Source organism: Netta rufina (genome assembly GCF_964035555.1).
Source record: "Netta rufina genome assembly, chromosome: 5".
NCBI lineage: Eukaryota > Metazoa > Chordata > Aves > Anseriformes > Anatidae > Netta > Netta rufina.
In genome coordinates this window covers 58407422-58433387 of record NC_140128.1, presented here as the reverse complement: position 1 = coordinate 58433387, position 25966 = coordinate 58407422, and the positions used below count along the sequence as shown (strand labels likewise).

The window sequence follows — 25966 nt, the reverse complement described above, 5'->3', positions numbered from 1 at the left end:
CTAATGAAAGATGAGATGAGGAAAATAGTTAACGGAGAAAATTCCTCTAACTTACAAGCTTTAAGCTCATAAGATTGCATAAAGAAAGATGACAGGAGGCACTGGGGAAAAATGTGGCAGTGGCAGATTTGGTTAGGGAAAGAGCTGGAAGAGCACAATACAGCTCTTTTTCTTTTTTCTTTTTCTCCCTCTGAAAGCCTGCAGAGAAATAGAGAATGGATTTAATTGGCAAACATACTGCTCACTGCAGAGCTAATTAACAAATTTGCAAGTCCTTCACCTCCCACAGATCTTCTCACCAAAATTCCTCTCACAGGCCTTGAACTCGCTGATCCCTGAGGAAGCAGCTGCAGGGACTGTCCTGTCAGACCTGTGCTGATGAAGATGAAGCTGATGCTTCCACACAGACGTGTGGGAATTGGACATACTATGCAGTCCCAGGAACAGATCTGCAGCCAGTTAATTTGTTAATTAACAAAAGGTCAGAAGCGCTTCAACTAGAGCAGAGCTCTTTGCTTGAGAATCTTTGCTAGCTAGTGCCTCAGGTGACAGCTTTGCTCCCCCGTGCTAGTAACATCTGCCTATATCTATTATGGTCTTCTTTCGCCTCCCTTCTTGCCATGATGATCTTGGCTAGAGGCTTGTAAAATGAGTGGGATGAAAATTGGGTTGGATAGCTGAGAACCACACGGAGCAAAGCAAGCTTTCCAAGCATTCAGACTAGTTGGGCTCACTGTTTTACTTCAGGCACGTCTTGTCAAACTTCGTGGCTTGAAACCAGCCTGCTCTTATTGGATTTGTAAGATGGGAAGGACTGAGATCTTGTGAGAAAAGCTGGCCGTTTCTAACTTGATTAGTGAAAGAGCAAAAAAGCCCTGGATCCAGATTGAATCACAAGACCTGAGTTTTGCTGATCATTACCAATAACCCTATGACTTCCACTCTGGGGCTTGTAGGCAGCTCTGCAGAAGCAGTTTAAGGGTAGCTGAAAATTGCACTGCAACTGCACAAGGGTCAGGTTAACCTAAAGCACTGCCACTTGCAATTTACAGGTTAAGAAATCTCTTGTTAGACATAGCAGGATTGCCTCAAACTTTGCTAGGCTTATAGACAAGAGGACTGGGCTGTTGATTCACACAGCAAAGTCAGTGCCAACTTTGCAATATATAATCCCAGGTTGCAGAGGGGTTAATGTTGTCTCAGCCTCCTGAGAGAGAAGTATAAACCAATGTGATTATATGTTCTTGCAACTAAACCAGCTCTTAAGATGTTTTGGTCCAGCTGATCTGAATGGTGCCAAACCAAGTTAAAGTAACGAGGTTAAAGAAAACATGCTTTTGGCCCCTTCTTTTATAACTTTATCATAACTCCGCTAGAGCTATACATATCATCTGTGTAGGTAAGGCGAAATTGTAACACTGAATTTAAGAGCCTTATGGGCAAGATGTCAACTTTCCTTACCTTCCAGATAAACTAATTTTGTTGCCTCTCCCAGGAAAGCCATTAGGTAGAGTCTAATGAGTGGCTGGGTTTCCATTAAGCATGCTAAGGGATGTAGTTCTTTTATTGATGCATCTTACCCCACAAGGTACCTATACATAAGAACCTGGAATTGGAGGTTCTACAAAAACCCTCCAGTTCAGCCCCTCAATACAGTAAGAACCGCAAAAGCTAACCCCTTTAAGCAATTTTAAAAGACCCTTTAAAAAAAGGTGGGGAGGAAAATGAAGTGTCTTAAGCCTCCAGAGAAACCACAAAGGAATTCCACTGTTCAGCCTCTTGCAGAAAAATGGAAGTGGACACAGTTGTGCTGAGACTGCCCAGCTTTATGGTCAAGGCAACACAACCCTGTTGAGTGTGGTGGAATGAACTGTGCGGATTTTGTTGTAGGCCTAAATCTGGCCTAACTAGCATTAAGGCTTGCCTTAGCTAAAGCCATGGTTGGTGTTGGAAAAGCTTGCAGCTAAATTATGCCTGTGTAAAATGGGAAGTGAGTTAGTTGTTTTTTTCTGTCTGATAGAGGTAATGGGGAACTGAACCATGAATTATTGGATTTTTTATTTTTTGCTTCCTCGGGCTCTGCGGTTACCTTGCAACAGCATATGCTTACTCATGGGTTTTGCAAATTTATCCAACAAGGTCAGTGGGTTGGTAAGCAAAGGCACAGAGAGCATCAGTGCACCAACCCAGCCATGTAATAACTAAACAGAGGCACAAGCTTAGACTTTGCCCCAGCTGCAGCAGGAAGTTTAAAGATCAAAATCCTGTAACACTAGAGCCCCCCCAGGATGACCCAGATGTGCTGCTGGTGGTGGAAATGATCAATAGAGTGACTGTTTGGACAATGGGGCACTGGGTGCCTACAGCTCACAAGTTTTGGGGGTAAACCTCAGCTTTTGGTTGTAGTTTTGAAGTTAAAAGGATGCAACCCAAACTCCTAACTGGGGGTAATCCTGCAGTGATGATTGTGACAATAGGTATGGTGCTGGGTTTAACAGTACCTCTGAAGATCCCTCTTGTCAACAGAAAGGAGGATGAGGAGAAGAAAATGAACATGGGGCAGGTTGCATAGATTACTGAATGACTAAGATGCCTGTTAAGAGCAGGCAGAGACCTGGGGCTATCCAGGTAAAGAAACAAACCTTGTTCAACCTTGTTCCCTTGTTTTATCCATTAAGCACCTCCTGGGGAAGGTGTTGAAAGCCTGGTCCATCATGCTACCAGGTCACTGAAGAGCTCAGGGATGGGACTGGGCCTGTCCAGGCAAGACTGCGGGTGGGTCTGCTGAGCCCCCTTCACTGCAGACATTGAAGAACACAGCCTGAGGCTAGGAAGGTTCATTATTAGCATTGTGTTGGTCTTTACGCTTCCAGGTGTGTGTCACTCAGCAGCTGTGCGAGCTTTGGGGCATTTCTTTCTAAGCAGGCATGAGCAAGGCAGGGGAAGCCTGTAGCGCTGGTGCGCTTCCCTGTGGAGCCCCAGCGGGGGCTTGTTTCCCCCTTTCAAAGCCTTTTAATCTTATGGAAGGGAAACGCGGCCAGCAGGATGTGCCGAGCCGCTGGACTAGGCTTTATGTCAATGCCTGGCTCGTTTCTGCTGGAAACTCCAAAATCTTTCCTGTGGAAGGAGCAGGGAGTTTGGCCCTTCATGTTGCCCACATATAGACTGCTATATATTTAAATTGGGAGAAGACAGGAGGCACATGAAGTGCCAGAACAAAACTGAGATTGGGGGGGGGGGGTAGGGATCGTACAGTTCAAAGCTGTTTTTTCCACAGAATGCTATGGGGAGTTATATATTATATATATATATACACACACACATTTTAATTCATGTAACTTTATTTCTTTTAGCTCTCTGTGTTTACAAAGCTACACTGGGGCAGGGGGGTGGGGAGGAGGAATCCCTCTTTTTCTTATTTGGGACAACGAGGGGGAACATAAGGGATACTTTCTGAGTGCCCAACTTGAAAAATCAATGATTTATTATTCTGAACCAAGTTTTCTAAAGAGCTATAGACACAGAGCAAGTTCACATTCAACTCTACCTACCCTCTATACCTCCTGCCTGCTTTTCCACCTCCCCCCCTTCTCCTTCCCAATGTACGAAAATACCGACCCCGGGATCAGCAGGGATCACTCCCGGGAAGATCAGAGCCGACACCACCAAGGCAGCAGCGGGGCTCCCAGCCTCGCCATACCCTGCACAGCCACGGAGGTCCAGTGCCTCTCCAAAATCCTCCTTGTCCGAATCAGTGCCGGCAGCCCGGAGAGCAGCCTGAGCGCGGGATGGAGCAGGAAGCCTAAAAACTTCGGTCTGCAGAGAGACCTCTAGTGTTTTTCTTTCTCCATGTCCTGGCAGAGTTCCTCCAAAGTACAAATACACACAGAGCTCCCATTGTTTGCAGCCCTTCACAAGCCCACTGATCCTAATATGGAATTCAGCAGGAAACCCATGATTTCCTGACACACAGCAAGCTGGAGAAAGAAAGGAAAAACTCCATTAAAACCCTCCAGACTCTCCTCCATGTTAGAAATGAAATGGAAAATGGAGTGGATTTAACAGGAATCCCTGATTCCTGCGGCCAGGCTGGAGGAAGGGAGACGCGACTCAAAGCCGCAGGCTGCTGATATTTTTTAAGTCGCAATAAATACCGAGAACTCCGGGGCAGGATGAGGATTTCCTGACTCGGATGAACAAGAAAGGACAGATTTTTGCAATATTCCTCTGCTTATATTTAATTTATTCACCTCGATGATTCTCTTGACTGCTCTGGTAATTGTTAGAAGCGGCTGTGACAGCCTGGAAACATTAGTATGATTTCCTGAGTTTGAGATTCCTCCCCCCCACACCACCACCACTACTCCAAACTCAGGAAAAGTCCATACAATCGCACTTCATTTTTCCTTCATGTGCACTTGGAAGTCCTGGGAGCAGCAAGAGCAGCGGCGGCAGCAGCAAGAATGAACTGCAAGGAAGAAGATGACAACTGCACTGACGGGAGCAGCAATAACCCCAAGAAGATGTTAAAATGCGTGGTGGTTGGGGATGGCGCGGTTGGGAAAACCTGTTTGCTGATGAGCTATGCCAACGACGCCTTCCCTGAGGAGTACGTGCCCACCGTGTTTGACCACTACGCAGGTAAGGAAGGGCTTTAAAAGGAATTTTAATGGGGAGCTGCAGGAGGGCCAGGTGGGAGGTAAGGGAAGATCAGGGATGGTTCGGAGGCGATGCACGGGTTACTTCTCATCCAGGAATGTGATCCAGGCCTGGATGGTGGCCAGAGAGCTTGGATGGCAGTTCATACAATTGGGGCAACGTGGGATTTATGCAGAGAACTTATTTGTTTGCTTCTGATTTTTAGTTTGTTTTCAGCAAGTAAGAAGCATTAGGGATGCAATTAAATGCACTGGGTTTTGGGGACAACAAATGTAATTCAGCCTCTGTCAAGTTATATTCAGCTGCTTGGTTTGGTGTTTTTTTCAATTCTGAAGTTTTGAACTTTGCAGGCTGCAGTTATGGTGAAGATTATATATATATGTATACATAAAATATACATCGTTGGTGATAAATTACATAAATTACAATATTTATGTCCTATTTAAGGAGTAATCTTTGAGAAAATCAGCATATCTCTGAGTGCTGTCAGAATATAGCTCTCAGGGAGATTTTTTTACTCCATCTATAAATAGAATTTAATATTATAACTTGACAGTGGAGAAAGCAGAAGCGGTGATTGGTTTGAGTACTTTATGCTGAGGGAATTTTTAGCGTAAGAAAAAAAAATATGAACATAACAGAGATCACAGATGATGTTGACTGCATCAGTGTGCAGAACAGACCCACAGATTAAGCACAATATTCACAGGCCTCTATCTGTAGCAATTACTTTACCCAGCTGTGTCCAAAGTTACCACACAGCTGTTGTGACAGGCTAAAACTGTTGCTCAAACTCCTGCTTAAATTTTCCTATCCCAGATTCTGTTGTTTTTCTTATCTCACTGCTCCTTTGCCTTATGGTTGTTGTTGTTTTTAAGATCCCCCCTGAAAACAGACTTTAGAAGCACTGCAGAACTGCTGCTTATCTCGCAGCAGCAGTTGGAGTTTCCCTCATTCTCTCTCCACCTCCTTAAAAACTGAATTTTCATGGCGTGGCTTATCATAGATTTGGTGTTCTGTAATGGGAAAATCTCTGTTTTCATTCTGGCTTTGTGTCAGGTTTAGCAGATGAACTGGCCAAACAAGAAAGCTGTGTAATTGCAGAATCTGATCCATGGAAATGTGAAGACCTTTTCCTCCACAAGAGTGGGCAGCATCACTTCTAATGCAAGCAACACTCTCTTTTCTCTATTATTACCACCAGATAGACTGAACAACCATTTTAGAAAAAAAATCTTTACCCAAACGAGATATATGAAATAATATTTTATGATGTAAATAAGTATTTCCGCAAGGCACAAATACTATGCAAGGCTGCACAGATTTCTGTCTTATATTGTGATTGCACCCACTTACTTTCCTGTGATAAGCTGAGGTCTGCTTGTCCCTTACAGCCTTGCTCTCCAGCAATACGCTGGCTCCAGCGCCCACCACCCTCTGCTCTCTGCCAAGCCCTGCAAATGCCTCTGCATATGGAGAAACCCAAATGCTAGTTGGCGCTGGACCACATATACGTTGATCTGTGCGCTGAGTGGCCTTGGTGTGAGCATGGGGGCACAAGTGTGTGTGCGTGGGGGCTGTGCACACCCAGGTGCTGATGCCAGCCACTCAGGCTGGCACTTGGTGGGGCACCAGGCTCTTCCCTACCAGGTCACTTGCAGGGATGTCCCTTAATTCATCTCCTCTCTGTCAGAAGTGGTAGAAATTGCCCGTGGGCTCCAAAATCACTGAGGGAGAGGAGGGCTGAGAGAAGGACAGGAAGATGAAGAGTGTCACTCTATAATCCTCATTTCCTTAGGATACCAGGTAAAAGCAGTAGGCAGGCACATTTAAGCCAATCTACTTTTCCAGGCTTTGAAGATTTAGACTTGTAAAGTATCTCCAGCTATTCTTGTTTGCCCTCTAAACTATTATAGCACATAAATGTAAACTAAAAATATTTTTAATGACAAAGTTCAGAGAGATAAGGGAAAATATAGCTCTGTACATTAACATGCTATTTTGAGACTTTGTCCCGTGCCAGTGGTCAAAACTAACACTGGTCAAAAATGGAATTTCATTTTTGGGAGAAATCCCATCATTTATTAAACTTATCTCACTACAAAGCAGCACACAAAACTGAGCAATAGAAATGGCTTTTGGAGCAGAGTACCAGAAAAAAACCTTCACTCATATAACATAAAGACATTATGTGGCATAAAATATAACATAACCCACTAAAATACTTTAATATACTGTGTATACTGAGAGGAAAGAGCTCACTTAGGCTCAGACTTACCTCTAAGCTCACAGCTTTTAGGATACTCTGTGGCAATGGACCCTTCTACCCCTCCCCACGTGGCAGCCCACGGCCACAAGGAGAGGTGGCATGGTGTTAACATGGGCATGGCAGTACCACCACAGCATGCAGAAAGGTTTTGTACGTAGACAGATCCTGGAGAGCAGTCAAAGCTCTGGAAAAATCACGTTGAAATTTATCTTGCCACATGGCTTGGTCTGCCCGTGCCCTTGCCCCTGTCAAAACCAACCATTTTGACCTACCCAAACAAGCTGAAACCAATTTCAGCTGGTCTGTGTTGAAAATGCTCATAAGCAATTAATTGCAGCAGGTTTTTTGCAAAGCTGCACTTTCCATTGAAGGTTTTTCACCCAGGCATTATTAGCAGCAGTGGTGTGTTAGCAAGTGCTTCGTCTTGCCTCACCAGGTCACAGCCTGGTTGTGAGTCCCAGGGCATTTACAAATTTCCTTCTTTCTAATGGAAAAAGTAGCGGGAGGGGGGGGGAAGGCATTAAAAACTGAGGATTCCAATTGTGATCTCAGAGCAGTTTCTCACCACCGCGACTCCAGCGACTCGGGGGAGACAGTGATACTATCCAGCCCAGAATTGGGAAGAGCTCCAGATGCACCGCTGTCATGGCCAAGGCGTTAACCGTTCACCGCCCCACAGCACCAGCTGCATCTACTTGCCCTGCTCCGTTGCATCTTGTCAGCCTCAGACCTGGGGCAGCTTTTCAACAGCACGAAGCAGATAAGCACACCAACAAGGTGTCCCTGAGGAAGCAACCAGCGTTTCAAAGGGCTGACCTCCAACTGGTGTTAAATCCACACGGTACTTAGCCTTGCGTATGAGAGGGCTTGAAACCACTTTATAAAATTTGGACTCACCCTGCCTCTAAGAAAATCAAAGGCAATGCGTGGATTTCACCCAGGGAAGGAACAGGCTTCCTGCAGACAGGCTCGGATACGGCACTGCCTGGGACGAAAGGCTGTTGGCGTTTCACCATGTACGCAGCTGCACTGTACAAAAGTCCAAACCAGTTATTAGCTCCACACCACTAATATTCTGCCACAGATTTCACCCACAGTCCACAAAAATGAATTTGTTCAGGGCCTGTTGCCAGGGCTGGGATGTGATGGATATAGAGCAGGGTCAGAGGTAATGCCAGACAGATGGGGAAGGCGAACTTGTTATTTGGATACGAAACTGGGCTCTTTTGTTGGATGCGAGGAAGTTTATGATTCTGTTTATTTCTCTAGGCATTTTGAAGAGGTTTTGCTGGAGGCCAGAACCCTGAGTAGGTTTTCTTACCTTTGGTGAAAATCCAAGTCCCACACCAAAAGGGTTTAGCCACAAGGTAAATGGCTGTTTCTAGGGCAGGAGAACCAAAGTGCAATCCCAGTGACAAACAGGATATTACGGGCCATAGCTGTAACAATGGGGACTGTTTGGATAGTGAGTAGATGCTTTAACATGCTGCTTCCATTCTGTCCTTCCAACATCAAACGCCGTTTTTCCGTGAGCAAAGGTCTCTCAGCCAGGGTGACTTGTATTGTGTCTAACTATATGAAATTATAGATGTTTAATTAGGGCTGAGGTTGTACTAAAAAGATCAATTAATTACTAGCCAAGCTGGTTTGATAGCGCCAAAATGAACAGGGTCATTCTGTGGAAGGCAGACAGGAGATGTGTTATCTTTTTTACTTAGGCAGCCACTGAGCATCTTGTTTGATACTCATGAACTTTAAAAAGCCAGCAATTTTTAGCATGAAATGTATTCACCCCAGAATTTTTACTCAGAAGTGCATTTGTTTTTCTATATGCAAACCCTCAGTTGACTGGGGGGGCTATACCAACCCCTGAGCCTAACTCAGCCCCCTCTGCAACCAGAGGACTCACTAGGTGGTTAGTCTAGGGAGGACATCTCAAACCATCTGGTTTAGGGACTGCACACAGGTGAATGCCAGACAAATAGTTTTAGGAAACAAAGGTGTATCTTTGGCAAATGAGAGAGAGGTCAGCCCCTCTGAAGGACATCTGCAAACATGTGCACTAGAGACTTGTGGATGGCATAAATATGTCCCTCCTTCCCTCATGTGTCGGCACAAACCGACAAACATTTATAAATAGTGAATCCATTTGAAAAAAATTAGCAGTGGCATGTGATCAGCTAATGAATAGCATACAGAATAGTTCAGCCATGACTGAAGCTCCGTAAATTAAAAGCAATATAGAAGTAAACAACTATTAATTACTGTTAGGAGCCAGGCTCTTTGTACTTCAGTGTGCACTCTTAAAGTAGTGGGGCTGACCGAGCACTGAATGGGGCTGAAGCGCTCACTGGTGTTGCAGAGCAGAGAACCCACCCTTGCTGACCAGCAAAGGCACATGGCAAGGGAGAGAGTTTGAGAGTTTTGCTCCAGCATTTTTACTAGCATAGGAGCAGTACTATCGCTCTTGCCCAGAAGAGTCAGCATGTGCCTATGCAAATCCACAAATCCATTATATGCTGCCCATATGCCACAGCACTGACACAAATTGCTGCTCCTGTCCTGCCGTGAAAGAGAGCAGCTTGCAGTGGGCACCCTGGGTCCTGGGGCAGGCAGGAGCACCCAAGGGAGACTGGGACCACCCTGTCACTGTGAGCAGCCTCACCCTGTAGCCTCTCCCCACGGGGGAGGAACCAGCTGCTGGGACAGAGCAGAAACCAGATGGGTGCTGGAACACCCCAAACTTCTCCAGCTGTAGGCACAACAGCACATCTGTCCATGCTTTGGATGTACTAGTTAATATTGATTGCCGATTCTCTACACGGGCACACTGGTTTCGACCTGTCTCTGTCTGTCAGGGTGTGTGAGCAATGACCTAAACCCCATCCCGTTACTTTTTTCCCCTGTTGAAACTTTACTAAACAGGATTATTAGACAGGATGAGGCTACCCAAAGAGATTTGCAGTTTCTGCATGGGTGCTGCCGTGGGAGTCTTCACACTACCACGTTCTTGAGACAGTTGTCTCCTATAAACAGTCTTGGTAGCACATTAGATGTTTCATGTGATGTTTGGGGTCATTAAACTGAAACAGCTATAAATAGCACTGAGAGCGAGCTGTGATGTTTATTTGCATGGATGTTTGCAGTGTTTTTTTCCTTTTAATGTTCATCCAGTTTTGATCAAACAGACTTGAACATTATCGGAGACAGGAAAGCACTGACTCTCTTTTAAGATCTGGCTTTTCAGACTAACAGCCACAGAACAGATACGTTCATTTTGCCTCTCAGTAGCTAAAAGGACTTCTCTGCCAATCTTCCCTGTATCATCCACAGTAAAACAAAGGTCTCAATAACACATTCAGGATTTGACACAACAGAAAGCCACCAGTGCAATCAAAGGTTTTCCTGGCTGCCTTTTTAGGAAAACAAATTTTAGAGAACCACTAATTCTTAGGCTCCACACAGAAGGTTTAATTCCATGTCCCGTGTCACATAAGCTAGACGAGATACAATGATCATCATGTTTTTTTCACATCCAGAAAGCCTAGACAGTCTTTATATACCCAAGAGGTGCTTTTTACCTGAATGACCGTAGTTATTGCACATTCAAATGAAACAGGCCCCGCATACACACTCAAACGTCTTAAGACATTTTCCTCCTGAAGGTGTTTTACAGCATGCGAAGAGCTGAGATGACTATCGCTCCTATCTCTCTTCCTCACACACATCCCTGTATTGTCCTGAGGGTGCACAGGCCACTTGAAGCCCATGCAGGCAGAGGTGTGTGCATGCTCTGTGGTACTATTTACTGAGGGCAGATTGTTTCTGCAGCAGTGACAGAGTGGCGATGTTCCCGTTGTCCCCCGGCACTACTGAAATACAGCTGTGGCTGGGTAGGAGTGTGCAGCACCTGAGCTGCTTCCTACCTTTGCCTCTGGCTCTACCATACAGCTTCTCTTTGTGCTATTGCTATTAATGTCTTGATTTTACACCAATAAAAGCTTTATGCTACAAAGAGACACAAAAGAGCTCCATGCCCATCCCTTCCATACCCACGCACATCTTCTTTATCACTCTGGACTGAACTTATAGCCCAGGAGCAAATAACATTTAGTTGAAATGCTGGACTAGAAAATAAACTATAACACACGTCAGGAAGGATAGTGCCAGGAAATAGAGAAGTAGATGAAGCAGCCATGTTACTTTATCCAGATTTATCCAGCCCAAATTCCACCTAAACCCCTTTGTCTACCATTTCATATTAGATCTGTGGTGTTTCAAGGGCAATAGGAAACACAAAGAATACTAAGAGGGGAGTAAGTTAGACCATTGGAGGATCTTGATGGTTCAGATGTAGAATGATAGCTTTTCTAGGGGCAGCCACAGGTGGAAATGCATTGTAAAGCTGAGAGAGTCAAATGGCATAAAAAGAAATATTTATTTTTATGGCATGTGATTAACCCAAGGAATTTATCACCACCTGAAAGCTACAGAGAGGAAATCTAACAAGGTTTCCAAAAAGGGATTTTGGACCTGATATCAGGGAGATTGAGTGCTATCATTAGGTGCTTAAAAAATAAGACTTCTGTAAGAGGTAATAAATGTGAGCTGACACCAGCCTCTGTTAGAGGTCAGGGTAAGACCTAAATGTGGTCTGATGAAAGGCAAATTATGTTAAAGCTGCTCAGTGCTACCTCAGGGACTTTTTGAAATGATTCTTCTGATATACAGATGGGCAAACAGATTTTGAAATTTTGTGAATGCAGCAATGGACTGCTGAGAGGAGACATGGAAGGGATTGTCTGGAGCAGAAAAAGGGTTAACAGGGGAAGTGATGAAAAAGTGACCCTCTTCTGCACCACTGCAAAGCAGTCTTAGCCTTTTCCACCCCTTATTAAGGGTGAAATATTGCAGGGGGTGACATAAGCTGAGAAAGCCAAGTCTGAAACTGTGGCCCCTGGCTCTTGAAGGAGAACTCTACAGCTTGAACTAAAAATCACATCCACTAAACTAAACTAAACATCACATCCACTATCTTAGGAGTCCTTAATAGTCTTTACTCAGCACACGTGGCCAGCCATCCTCCAGAGGGGGCAAAACTACATGTAGGTGGTGCCATACCTGGCTCACACTGACAGCCAGGCAGATGCTTTTCAACAGCAGATGCTCCACATGAAGGAAAAAACATGCAAACAAACTAAAAACTTAGCAAGAACACCTATATAAAGTTCCTAGACAAGTACAAACTTCTTCGTTTCTGCAGGATGTGGCAGTGTTTTTACTAAATTAGTTGCAGTTACTATGGCTTAGCTTCTTACTAAGTCCATGCAAAATGCCTTTACCAAAGCTTCCTTTTCATTATCTGTTCTCTTGATAAACCTTGATACAGATCTCTGTGCTAATGATACAAACCATTGCTACCGTGCATCATTGTGTACATTTCACCCTACAGGTAGTGCCTTTCCTATGTTCTAACTTTCCAATTGTTAGGGCCAAACCTAATGACATCATGGAAATGGCAAGGGATGAGGAAGAGCAAACATATTTCCTTCAATTGTTCTGTTCAGACAGAGTCATTAAACAATAATGACATCTCCTGTCAAATTATTATTTATCTTTACAATGAAAAAAATCCAGGTTACTGTATTTCTAGTCTTCTTTTAAGGGTGATCATCTCACTCACCAGTCTCCTGTCAGGTACAATGTTCTTGTATCTCAAGCTATGAGTCTTCTCCAGTCAAGGAATAAGATACTGAGGAATAGAAGCTTTATAAATTGTCACCTCAGGTTTTGTCCAAGAACCACTGAGATCAGAGTGAACACTAGACGTGATGGGGTATTCATCTCTCCTTTTTTTGCCCACGTAAGAGCTCAGAAAATGTGTTTTAAAATAATTTCTAATAAATAAAACCTAGAAAAAATAATAAAAAGGCGAATTTACCCAATTTATTGCCAAACACTAGTCAAATTCAGAAGTCTTTCACCCAAGACAAGCCATGCTATCATCAGCTTCAGCTGAATGCAGGGATTAGACTTCAGGTGCAACTTGTCCATGTGCTAAAATGCTCAAGTGCTGTTAATCAGCCAATGACTTTCCCATGTGCCCAGGTGGACAGGAAAGCTCTCCCAAAGCTGAGAATGAATCATTACACCTCATTGCAATCCCAAGCACCATCCATCATGTCTCAGCAGTCCCAGAGACACAGCCAGGTGAGCATAGCATGAAGGAGGACCTGACAGCACAGTCCAACTGTGTGGTTGCTATCACCTTTGGCTGAGATGGATGCAGATCTCATTATGCAGTGATGGCTTTTCCTGAATACTTGCTCTGCAGCATACATACTCATAGATTTATGACCAAAACCAATAACCTCTTCTTAAAGACACATTGCTAAAGGCAAAGAGAGTCATTATATGAGTATTCAAGATGGCTTGGAAGGGTGCTGGGGAGATAGTGCCATCTGCAACCTGTGGCTCTTGCTGGGGAGTGGTGCCCTCAGCTACTCCCTGCTGCCACAAAGTGTTGATCCCAGGAAAGGAGAAGGCGTGAGGACCGTGTGAAAGCTGGCACAGTTCCCCAAACTTAGGGTAGGTCCAGCACACCAAAAAGTGAGTTGCCCCAGGGTTGCCTTTCTGCCTCAGGAGCTGGCACAGCAGTAACTCCGTAAATACACAACATGCCAACCAGCCTCAAGGGAAAAGAAGCCTGGAAAACTCATTCACCAACAGGAGAAGCACTGGGGAAAAAAGAGCTAAAACACCTCCCAAAGGAAGGAGGGAGGCAGCTGTAAAAATATTCCCAAACATAGTGGCACAATCAGGAGGGTGAAGGCTTGGGAGCAGGAGTGGGAACAGCACCGCACTGCTGGATCCTCGCTCCTGGTTCAGGGCAGTACACAAGTGTATCATGGAATCAGCAGTCCCAGCAATGAGCACAGGAGCCAGCAGTTAGGCATCTGAAAGAGTTAAGAGCTGAGGGGCTGGACAGAAAGGTCCTGCCACAATGCAGGAGGACGCCTGAGATGACTCACTGAAACTCGTTTCCAACCCCTGCAATTCTGAGGGGACGGAGGCCACATCTTTTATTAAAGACTCTCTGGCAAAGACATTCAGCTAGAACTTTGAAGTAATGATATTAACAGTATCTGCTAATGCTCGGCTTTCTGCAGACCTTGTGGAAAGGAACTGCTTCAGCAACGAGTGGGAAAAACATACATTTTCAAACATAACATGCATTTTTATCCCCTGGGAGACGGGACAAAAAGAGCATCTATTTACAATAATAACGCTGCTTTGCTGAGAACAGATCATAAGGAAAATCCCATAAGGTTGGAAAATGTGCTTTAAGTTCATAAACTGTCCCATGCTCCAGTTCCAGAGCGGGCAGCCATCCAGCTGCTGTGAGCAGCTCCATCCTCAAAGGCCAGACCCTTCCCATCTCGGACGCTCTCTATTTCTGAGCAACCTCCCAAGCTCTGTTTCAGGACTGGCTGGCTTACCTCCGTGTGTTTTCCTCCAATAACTAGGCGTAGAGTCAAGGTCCTTTTCTAACTCTGGGGCCCAGTTGCTTGAGACCCGTTCCGTGAGCAGCACCACTGCAATGGCAACAAGCAGCAGAAATGCAGAGACCTGATTTTTCATTTAAAAGGTGAGGTGTTTCCGCTGAGGAAACTCAGCCCTGGAACAAACTCTTTACACTGACATACGCCTCCTGAGACTGTCTATTTTTTTTTCTATACAATTCAAGCAATGGCTTGCAGAAGTAGGGGAAGAACCCTAGGGCTTCACGTTGTCCATTCAATCGGACAACAGCACAGCTATTGACAGGGTAGGTTCTATGATCCCAATCCCAGATTGCTACTTATGGGCACACAAACTTCAATGAGGGTTCAGGATCTGGCTACACAGATAGTTTTGTTTTTGTTTTTGTTTTTGTTTTTGTTTTTGTTTTTTTCAGTTTAGTGTGCTTTTTGTTCTCTGCAAATTTGCCATTAAAATTTTCAGTAAGAGCATGAACAAAATCAAGGAGGGTATTTGTATGCTGCATTTAAGCTCGTAGAAAGATTGTTGCTTTGCTTTGTTCTGCTTTTTTGTTCTGCTTGTTTTGCTTTGTGTATGTAACCAGTAAATCTCAAAAATCACGTACAGTTCCCTTCATCTCATTGCCTTTTAGTTACTGCTGTGAATATCTTAAGCCTATTCCAGGAGTACAAGGGAGTAACATCTCTCATTAAATATATATATTTATATATATGAAATACAATTTAAAGAAAGCAATTTTCCATGAATACCATCCATGAAAACAGGATCAAACTTGATATTGAAAGGGCAGTTTATATTTTGAAAAATATATTCAGCTACTCTGCCAGAAACCAGGCCTTACTGAAGAACACTCCAGATTAGCTGATGCAATTCATTATATCATTAATACAGAGAATTTCCCTTGCCATGCATAGAAATATCCTCTGATGGTGTACCACTTTGAGATCTGCTGGGAATTTACCTAAACCATTCAGTTTGGTTGAAGTCCAGAGGGGTGAGGTTGCTGTGGTTCTTGTTATTTTAATATTTTAGAGTGTTAAGTGCATTTTCCTCCCTCTACTCTCCCTCCGGGGAAACTGCTAAAATGTTGAAATAATTCATTCTTCCATTATTTGAAGCATATTGCCCAATTAATTTCTTTTCCTGTAAAGAGCTGCTTGTAGCAATACCTTAAGTCCCTCCCAGTGCTCCCAAGGAAGTAAGAAGCAATGGGGAGCACGAATGCAGAACAAGATCCTGAATCTGAAGTGTTGTTTGACAAAGGAAATCTATGCCGAGACAATGGTAGAACAGGAATAACTTGTGCTGTCTCCATATGGTGCTCCCAACTGGATTTCCCTCCCCCCTGTTCTCTATTTACATATACGAACACGAGACATTAAAGAACAACTCTTGGGAGAATTTTGCAAGGAAAATGGTGTTTTGAGACTAGGCCTAAAAGGGTGGAAATTCCTGAGGACACAGGGGAACCTTGTCCCTGAGTGACAACATTCACACTATGTCATGGTGAGCTGCATGTGACAATTCATAACAAGACTGGAGAATCACCTTGTACCTTGTATCACATGAAATCATTCCAGCTCTTGATCCCCTTTCTGCTGTTCCCTCCATCTTTCAGAATGAATCAATGCATTTCCTTTTCTGCATATTTATTTTCCACTCTGCTTTCCTTTTCCTTTTTTTTCTTTTTCTTTTTCTTTTTCTTTTTCTTTTTCTTTTTCTTTTTCTTTTTCTTTTTCTTTTTCTTTTTCTTTTTCTTTTTCTTTTTCTCTGAAGAATAGGGTCTTCCCACCTGAAGTGTTAGAAAAGAGGAAAGACAATTTGTTTTTCCAAAGCATGCCTATGTGCAGCACGGAGCCTGGGGCTGGCCAGAACTAGGTATAGGTCCTGCAGAGCCATCCGTGAGCCAGCTGGGTCCAAACCCAAACCACAGACATTGCACACATAGCGGCTGCCCCACAAGCACTTAGTGATAATTATTACCGTGTGGCTCTTTGGATTTCCTCAAGCACTGCTGAGCTGGTGAGGGCGGCAGCCGGCCAGGGCATAACAGCAGATGTTTCTGCCTTCTCACGGATGTCAGCTCTGCCTGATGGAAAATGCCATCTGAGAAGAATGAAAACCAAAGAGCAGCCAGACAGGGATTTGCAGGAAGGTAGTGGGACCACCCTGCAGTGACCACTATCTGTTGCAGAGACCGTCCAGCAGCCACCGCTTTCCTGGCAAATCCCTGCCACAGCATACCATAAAAAAAAATATATCTCAGCATTGCTGTTTGTGTATAACCTAGGAAAGGTCAAAAGAGCCCAGAAGCTGCATGAGAAAAAATAAAAGCCCAAGAAAATGAGAGAAAATACTGGAGGAGGGTGGGAAACAGATGTACATCTTTAGAGGATGGAGGGAAAAGGTATACTTAAGAGAAGACAGTCCAGAAACAATCCGTAAACCATAAAACAAGTTATTCATAGCAACTATGTTTTGGGGTTTGAGACATGATTTTGAACTTTCAGGGTTAGCAAAAGTTCTGGCCAGAGCATTTTCGATGAACTATCCCACCAAGAAAAATGCTGATTCATGGAAGTTGAAGCATTTTTTAAATACTTGGAAGGACAAATTCTTGAGGTCCAGGGCACTCTAGTTATTTCTGACAGTGCAGCAAGAAAGACTTAAATTGAAAACATAATACGTGAAGGTTCTGTTTTCATTCCACTGTAAAATGAAAACAAATTGTAAAACCTCAGAAGTTGCAGCAGAGTTGAATTATCAGCCCCCTGGCCAGTACTAGTCGGTTGCTGTTATTATCCATTTTACAGTTATTGTATCGTAACCATTATTATCCAAAGGCAGATTTCCTCCCACTTCCTCTAAATGAAATGTTTGTGCAACAGAGACAAAAATTTCCAAGGAAAATGCCTGAAATAGTGTGAGCTCAGGTGTGGTTTTATCCTCTGTCAATATAAAGAGATGCGATGGCTGCAGGGAGATGTTGGCAATCCTTGCAAGCCTTGGCAAACATAATGACAGCACAAGGCAAGTGCTCTGGGAAAGAGAAAGCAGAACTGTTTTTCACTCACAGTGTCTTTAATCTTTCTAGTATATGCTCCCTGAAGATATTTTTTCTCTCTTCTCCTTCAATGACTTTTGTCATCACATTACTGTCTAATAAATCTACATTCTAATTAATAAGACCACACAGGTTTGATTTCCAGAAGAAGCAAGTTAGTCTAAGTGTTTTCAAAGGTTTTCAAAGCACATCTTCCTTCCTACCTTGCTCCTGTGAGTGGCACCCAGAGCTTGTGACACTGGGTCAAGGTCCTCAGTGGTGATGCCCAGTGGATGTGGGGGGAGATGTATGTAGCCATGTTTTAGTGACACTGCTTACAGATTATGCAGGAAATACAGGACCTGATTTGGAGCTTACGCCTGAATAAACTAGGAAGGACACCATCATAGTCAGTCATCACCCGAGTTATTGGGTTGTGTACAATTAGTCTGAGCTCAAAATACAACCTATATTCTGAGTTCTCTTACTGTAGGGCTACTTTCAGCATCTCCCCGTATAGCTGTACTTCTATTACCTCTCATGTTAATGAACCAAGCCACTGCTATTCAATAGAAAGGATTCACTCCATCACCCAGAAGCTAAAATGCTCTGTCCTTCCCAGGAGCTTCTCAGCAGAGGGCTCAAAATCCTGTTTCTTAGTATGAATTACATTTGACCTAAAGGAGTTCATTTTGGGTGTCTGAAGACCACTAAATTTCAGCTATCCTACCCTTTTAACATCTTCCAGCTGTGAGCTGCCAGGCAAGAGTAGAAACAGAGCCATCAGAGGCAATGAGAAGGCACTACTGACAGTGCCTAATGGATCTGCTTCTTTAGGAGAGCTGGGAACATATCCTGGAAGAGCCTGGTTTCATTTCCCAGTGGGCGTGGAGGGTGTAAGTACCTAAAATTAGATAGGCTCTGTTAGTTGTAAATATTTATGCCTATTGCTGTAATACACAGATTTTTGTCCGATGATCTTGAGTATGACGAAACTGTAGTAAACACATTTTGATATTGAATAAAGAGGAAATAATAGATTCTTAAGCAATTGTTTTTAAAGTTAGCTATGCTCACATAAACTGCTGGGTTCATCTAGCTTTGGAAGACTCACAGAGCTGGGTCAAAGCAAATCTAAGCCAGGAAACCCCTGAAGTGAACAAATGTGTCGCAAGTAATAGAAGGCCAATAAGTAGATCGATAAAATAAGTGAAAAAAAAGCAGATAATTTCATTAATGCATTTCTGTACAAACTGCTAAGCTTCAAGGAAATCAGAATGAAGGGATTTTTGACACACAACAGATAATTTGTCAGGAACAAGTATAAATTTTCACCTTATTTATTTGCAGGAGACGCAAGGAAATGCTCATGTATTAATAATGGTGAAAAACTATTTTTGTCAAAGACTTACCAGATTACAAAGAAGCCATGTTTGGGGACTGTTTTTTTCCTGACTTACTTTCTTTGCTATATTAATTTACAGAAGCAGTTAGAGAAGTGTGTGTAGTTTCTGCTTTAGGGTGTTTTCTTCTAAATCATTTGCAGAGATGCATGTTGCATGATGCACAAAAACAAGTCCTAAAGCCATCTCAGGGATGCAAACCCTCTTAATTACAAGGGGTAGTAAATGAGCTTCATTGCTCTCCATGTCTTTTGATAGTATGTGCAGATGTGAAAGAAGTTGGTCAGCAGAGGAACATATATGGCATGTTGGCACAGGGCAGAGGCTTGATAGCTCCATGCCTCTACACGGGACAGGGGGCAAAGAGCAACCACAAGAGGCAGGGCAGCTGCTGCTGAAAAACAGCCCAGAGGAGAGGAAGCAGGAGATAAAAGGGATAGAATGGAATAGAAAAGCAAAAAAGTTCTGCCCTTGCTTTTGTCCTGGCACTCCAGTATTGGAAAATCTCCCCTGTACCTCCTCAGACAAAGGCAACTCCACCATAAATCCCGGTAAGGGCCAGAGTTCACCAGCAACAATAGGAGAGAACACTAACAGGAACCAGAGAGTCAGGGCAGATCAGGCAAAATAAACACTGACTTGAAAATACATGCAAAGCCCAGAAAAAAAGCTGGGCCTTCGCTTTCACTCTGTACAATTGAGTTGTTTCAGAAAAATGTGGCTGGCTGGAAGACTTTCCCCCCCTTGACCGGGCACCTTGAGCTGTGACCAGACGTGGGAGGACGGAAAATGTCCTCTTTCTCACCTTCAAAACTGAAGCTGAAGATTTTGAAGGCATCTGGAGAGCCTGTTCAAATTCAATTGACGAGTTTTGAAAAATACATTGGGTTCCCTGGAAAATCCCCTGCCCCCATTTTAATTCCAAAGAGGTTCAAATCCACTCATTCAGCTTCCTGCATGCTGAAGGTTCCCAATTCCCCCGTTGCTAATGGTCTTGTCGCAGCATGGCAGAGAGCCTATTCCTCAGCACCCACCCCATTAGTTTATAAAATGGCTAATTTAGATGCTCGTTAAACTTGGCTTTGGAAAGACAAGTGCTAAGCAGGAGTCTCAGTATCAGAGACTCTTAGTAACTGTAGGAGAGGATGTCAGACATAATCGCAATTTTTGTAATCACCCGTTTGTTTGGAGGGAAGACCACAAATTCCCCTAGGTCAGCAAAAGTGTATTGCAACTGGGTGATGCTCACTGACACTGGGAGTGCAAGGGATACACTCCAGATGTCTCTTCAACATCTGCTGGGATTTATAACCATCCATTGACAGATGGGAAACCTCAGTTCTGAAAAAAAGATCCATGGGCTGAGTTTACAGTAAGGTAGCCAAGACCAGAATTTCTCTCTATTTGTTTGTCATCTTGCTATTTCTAGAAATACCTCCCTCTGCCCCCTTGGAACACCAGACTGTGTATTTCCCAGACACGTAGCTGGCTTTAAAAGAAAACAGATCTTAAAGTAGGAAGACGCAAGCCTATGGAGATCAATACATCCAAAGGAACAGGGGTGGAAATAAACTCCAGAGAAAAATATTTATATGGAGGAAAGCAAATTTGCTAAAACAAACTCACTGTTGCTGCAGTTTGTCATCATCCACATACCCTCAGGTAAGGAAACTGGTTCTTGGAGGTGAGCAAACCCAGAGGACAAGGCGGACATGGCCACACAGGCTGGCAAGCTGTTCAGAAGGATACAGCCCTGAGACTACTCTCTCAAAACTATTGTTTCACCTTGTTAAAGAATTACACAGGGAATTGTAAGCTTGTGATAATGAAATGATGAGTGGGATCAAATTAACTTGCCTACTGTGTTTTCCTGTGAATACAAGAGGACATACATTTCTTCTGTCAGTTTTGTCATCTTGGCTTGACCAGAGGATCTCAGCAGTGGATCCCCGTCTGTTTTCCAGAATCTGTTCCCAAACTCGAAGTCCAAAGATCCTGCTGGTACAAAGGAATGTTGCTGTTCAGAAGGGGCAGAGATTTTGAGAAACTCCTTTGTTCTGAAATCCTCTGGATGCCAATCCAAACCAGTCCTCTCTGGTGTGGTATAAACCAGATTTCATTCTCATATCTTAGCCATTTGCTAACTGCTTTCCCAGCTGAGATGGCACCAGCTGGCCATTCTTAGTTCACACTCTGGAGGGTTCAAATGTTCACTGCTGCTACGATTCTGTGAGTTCTCATCACCAAGAGCAAGAGACTTTTCTGGGCTGTTTGGTCAAAATTCAAAATGGCGTCGAGAAAGTCACATAGCTGCAGGGCAGGATTTGAGGCCAAATCATCAGTGTCATGGACCAAAGTTTCACCCACAAGCTGCCACGCTTGACATTTCGTGTGCACACAGATTGCTCCTGCCTTTACTTTTCACCTGGAAGGGTTCAAGTTCAAGCCCTGGTTCCTTTGCCAAAACGATTCACAGTTGGCCATACAACGTGATCATTCCTCTCGGAATCTGTTCACACACAGGGAATGAAATCTGGTCTGCTGAAGGCAACGTGCCTGCTGTCATTCTGGAGAACATCGTCACAATGAGGATTTCATACCCTGCTCCAAGGCCTTCCCAGCTGACTCCACACTCACATGGGTGATCTCAGAGACTACTGAAGCCTGTCCTTAGGGAAACAGCAGAAGCACAGTATAAAGGATCACAGACCATGGCAAACATATGTGCTTTCTGCCACTAACACCCACTCTGTGCACCTACCTGCGAGGCTTTATTCAGCACCCACGCAGGTGCAAGCACATGTTTGCCTCCATACACGTCAGGAAGCCTGACCCCTAGGAAAAGCCTTCTCATTAGTATGTTAATAGTCATCTTGGCTTAAGCACTAATTAACGATAAGCACGCACTTACATGTTTTGCTGAAACAACCCCAGAATGAGCAAAGTCTGAATTACGCAATATGAAAATAATACTCTCTATTTATTAAGCATGTCTTGACAGTACATAAAATTCTGGAGCGTTCTTCTTGGCCAAATATTTCTCCCACTTCATACCATAGGTATGCTCCAATTATGCTGGGAGCAGAATGGCAATATTATGACTCACTTCATATTGTAGGCTGGAAGTACCATATTTTGTTCCAGAAAGAATAGATTGTAGGCATAAGATTTAAAAAGCAGCTTTTTGTAAACTACACTCCAGGCTTTTCTGTGGCACTAATGCAGTCCTTCTCCAGCTAAAGCCCTGGCTGTGCTTATTTTTAAATTTATAATTGTGCTGGGAATATAGCATGTCCAAATTAACTTAGGGCAGTGAGGGAGGGAGTTAAATGATTTTTGTGTGTTTCCTCCCAGAACAGCTCTCCTGGCAGTAACTGCTGCCACACACTTTTGCCATCAATTCAGTGTTGTGTCTGTGCTGAAGCACTCAGACACAGCTGAAATTGATGCCGTTCTTGTGTCTCATCAGGGCCCATTAAAGCCATCCAAAGCTTTTTGTTTGTCAGCCTACAGAGAGTGGAAATGATCATCCTCCCACCTTGGTTCTGCATGAATTACACAGAGCCTGCCCACCAAGGCTGCTGTGGGCTGAAGGTTTAGATGTAACTGTCTCCAGTGATGGGGTAGAAGTGAAAATCAAATTAATTTCCGGTATTTAACAGATTATGCAAAATATCTATGCTATTTGATATCAGCAAGTTTCATTTTTAAGTATCTATAATTCTACCCTCTCTGTAGGCTCAGACACCAGCTAGTGCCTCAGGTCCCACCAGACCTAGACCTAAACCTTCAGGAGGGCACCTGGCAATTCCCCCAAACATCCACAGGGTTAGAAACAAACCCTGGGAGGCAGTGCCTTGACCCACACCCTCTCTTAGTAGGACTGAAGAATTTTTATACCATGTCTCAGAAATCAAAGTTGCGGAGACTGTTGCTGATATTTAATCTAGAAATGTCCTACGTACTTGCCATGTTTTCCACTTGTGACTTGCTAAGGCCACGCAGCAGAGCTTTGCAAGCTACACCAGCCAGCTTTGCTCTCTAGGGTTTGCCTTTTAGGGACAGCATGAGTAAATTCCCCTTAAGCACACAGGAATTACTTTAAATGTTGGAGGTTCCCATATCCCAGGCCCAGCTGACAACGCTTCCTTTCTGTGATTCAGATTTGATACCTTGCATTTAGCCCCTGACCACCCTCTGCAAACCTTGACAGCAATTACTTATCAAAGGAAAGAGCTCAGGTCAGGCAGCGCTGTCAGCCTCCAGCCTGCCTGCTCTTGGCTTCTATCCTGAAATCCTTCCACCCTCATCAACCAACCCAGCCCCTTGCAAACCCCGGGCTTTACTGGGATCAGCTGCACCTGACGCTGTTGGCTCAGGGACGCATTCCTCCAGGGAACCTCGAATCCCCCGAAGGACCTGTTCCAAGCAGATTTTTTTCCCCTTAAGGAGCTAACAGTTGAGGATACAGCAGACTTCCTCCCTGGGATATACGTGCAGATGAAGCCTTAAAATCATTTCTTATGTAGAAATGGTTTCGTGACAGAGACATTTTGCTTTTGGTGGCAGTTTCCTCCAGAAACAGCACTCCCTGTCTGACTGTGTGACCTGCATACCCTGGGGCAAGCACCACGCTCACATCACGCTGTGCACAGCCCTTGCCTGAGCATGGGAAAGGATGCTACAGAATTAAAATGACTGGGCAATGCAGTAGAAATGCATGTCCTGTACAACCAGGTTGGACTTAAATCACCCTGTTTTGAATCAGCTTGGTATGGCCTTCTGCAGGATGCTCTGGAAATGGGAAATGTCCCAGAAAATCACAAAAATAATAGAATATTTAGAAAATAAGGTCTGTGGGGAAAATCTTCGAGTAGCACAAGTGTTAAGGTTGGGGTTTGTGTGGAAAAAAATGATAGGGAGCAGCAGGGTAACAAGTACAGAGGGACCAGTGAGGAAAATAGGGAGCTCAGGGCAGAAAGAGCGAACATTTTTTTCAAGCGCCATATATACAGAATAGCCTAAATGGCCTGCAAGTGCCCAAAATGCACAATGATTTTTTTTTGTTGTTGCTGTTGTTGGTAAAATGCATGCTGTAACCTGTGGGCCAGTTATAGAGCAGAGGTAACTGCCCTGTGAAACTCACGTGGCACAGGCATCACAGAGGCAAGGCTCAGAGCAAGACTGGGCAGGGAGCGAAAGCTCATTGACATGACCCAACAGCACTTCTTTACCTCCAGAATTCACCCTATCCGTTTTCATTCTGTTTATCTGGACAAATAAGAATCTGCAATAATACCACCAAAAAATAAAAGATTTACACCCTCAATGTGCTGTGATGGTTGGAGAGTGTGCAGGCACAGCAAAACACCCTTCACAGCATCCCTCCGGCCTGAATTCAGTGAAAAGAGCAAGTAGAAGGGCATGCCTTTGATATCCCATTTGCTGTTGTTATAGTCTCTGGTTTTAAGATTTAAACCTTCTAATAGTGTAATAATGAGCTTTCCATTTCTTTGCTGACGTGGCTGGTGCCTGCAGGCTATTGAGTTTAAAAGCCAAAACACACAGACATAGAAAATTTGCCTCAGGGTTGAAAAAATATATATCCTTTTGGAAGGGTGGGATTTAATTAGCCTTTGTTCTCCCAAATCTCACATAAACAAGCGCACTCATATATCTCCCAGTACAAGGCAAGCAAAATCAAGAGTGCCTGTTCTAACTGGAATCTTACAAGTCCCTGGTGGGTGGTAGGAACATATGTGCAAGCTACAAGGTTTGAAATTTAGGACTTTGCTTCACAAAACGTCCACGTGGATGAGATGAGGGATTGCCACTTACTGAAAGAAATGCTGTGTACCGGGCCAGATCCTGATGGTCGTTTGGGCTCGCATTTGCCTGTCCCGGGACTGCAGTTGTGATCACAGTCAGTAAGTGCAGTGGAACTGGCGTAGGGTTGTTTTTGTCTTCAGTTGTATTATTTCCTAGGGAGTTGTTCCCAACAAATAGGCAATGATGACCTGTAGTAATTGATGAAAAACAAACAAAAAGCAAAACAAAGCAAACAACAGCAACAAACAAGTAATTTCCAAATCGTGTAGCGGATAATGCTTTATGATCCATGAAATAGCTGTAATACAAAAGAAAAAGAGAGGATTTTCTTTATAATGGCCGTAATTATCCATATCACTACATTGTAAGCCTGTAATTATACATTGAAACTCATATTCCGCTTTTGTGAAATTTCTGGTGTCATTTCCCAGCCATTGAAAGCACCCGTTAAATAAAACTAGGCGATAGTCCACACTGCCTGCTGTACTGCCTGCCTCCTCCCCCTCCGCCTTTGTGTTTTCTTCTCTGCTTCTCTTCCTCCTCCCAATCAATTTTAAAAGTATAAAATATCACTGTCTGCCTCAAACTGTGGAAACCGGGAGCAATTCCACCAAAGTCAGAGCTGGAGGAGGTGGATCTCTTTGGACTGAGAGCAGCAGAGGTGTCAAAGCTAGCTTGGGACAACCATCTTTGTGACCAAGGCCAATGATGGCAAAAAGCATGGGAAAATGCTGTTAATGATGAAGGTTATGATTTAAGAGGAAATGTAGCAGGCATTCGTATCTTCACAAGATGTAAAGTATTTAGACACGGAATTACCTGCACACCTGGCACTACAAATGCCCCTTCCTGGGCTTCCTGTCTTTTTCCTGTTTCCAATGGCTTGCTTTATGCTAGCATGTAAAAATGCAGTCAGGAGGCTTCCTGGGACCCTGTTTATACCCTACCCCTTCTCATAGGCTTGCCTAAAGTTATCTTTCAGCCTTACATCATTCTCTTTACACTCTCATTGCGTGAGCTGAGGGCTTTCTCACTGCAGCTCCAAAGGCGTCTGCATTTTTTAAAGGTTGTTTTCAAAGGAACAAGGACAAAGGATCATAATTAAATCTAAAGAGACAGGAAGGAGAGAGAGAGGAAGACAAGTAAACTATGAATCCTTTACAAAGCCCTGTTGGAACATCTTCCATCCCTTCTTGTAATATTATCTGCAGATCTCTTCTG

At 43.8% G+C, this 25966-nt stretch overlaps 1 protein-coding gene across 1 annotated transcript in view; it reads left to right on the top strand.

The window, feature by feature from the left end:
- Positions 1 to 4085: 4085 nt before the first annotated feature.
- The window catches only part of RHOJ (ras homolog family member J), a 54634-nt gene continuing 32753 nt past the window's right edge, over positions 4086 to 25966 (top strand). The window contains exon 1 of the mRNA XM_084287078.1: positions 4086 to 4641. Coding sequence (XP_084143204.1) covers positions 4464 to 4641 — 178 coding nt within the window. The 5' untranslated portion in view covers positions 4086 to 4463. The remainder of the gene's footprint in view (positions 4642 to 25966) is intronic.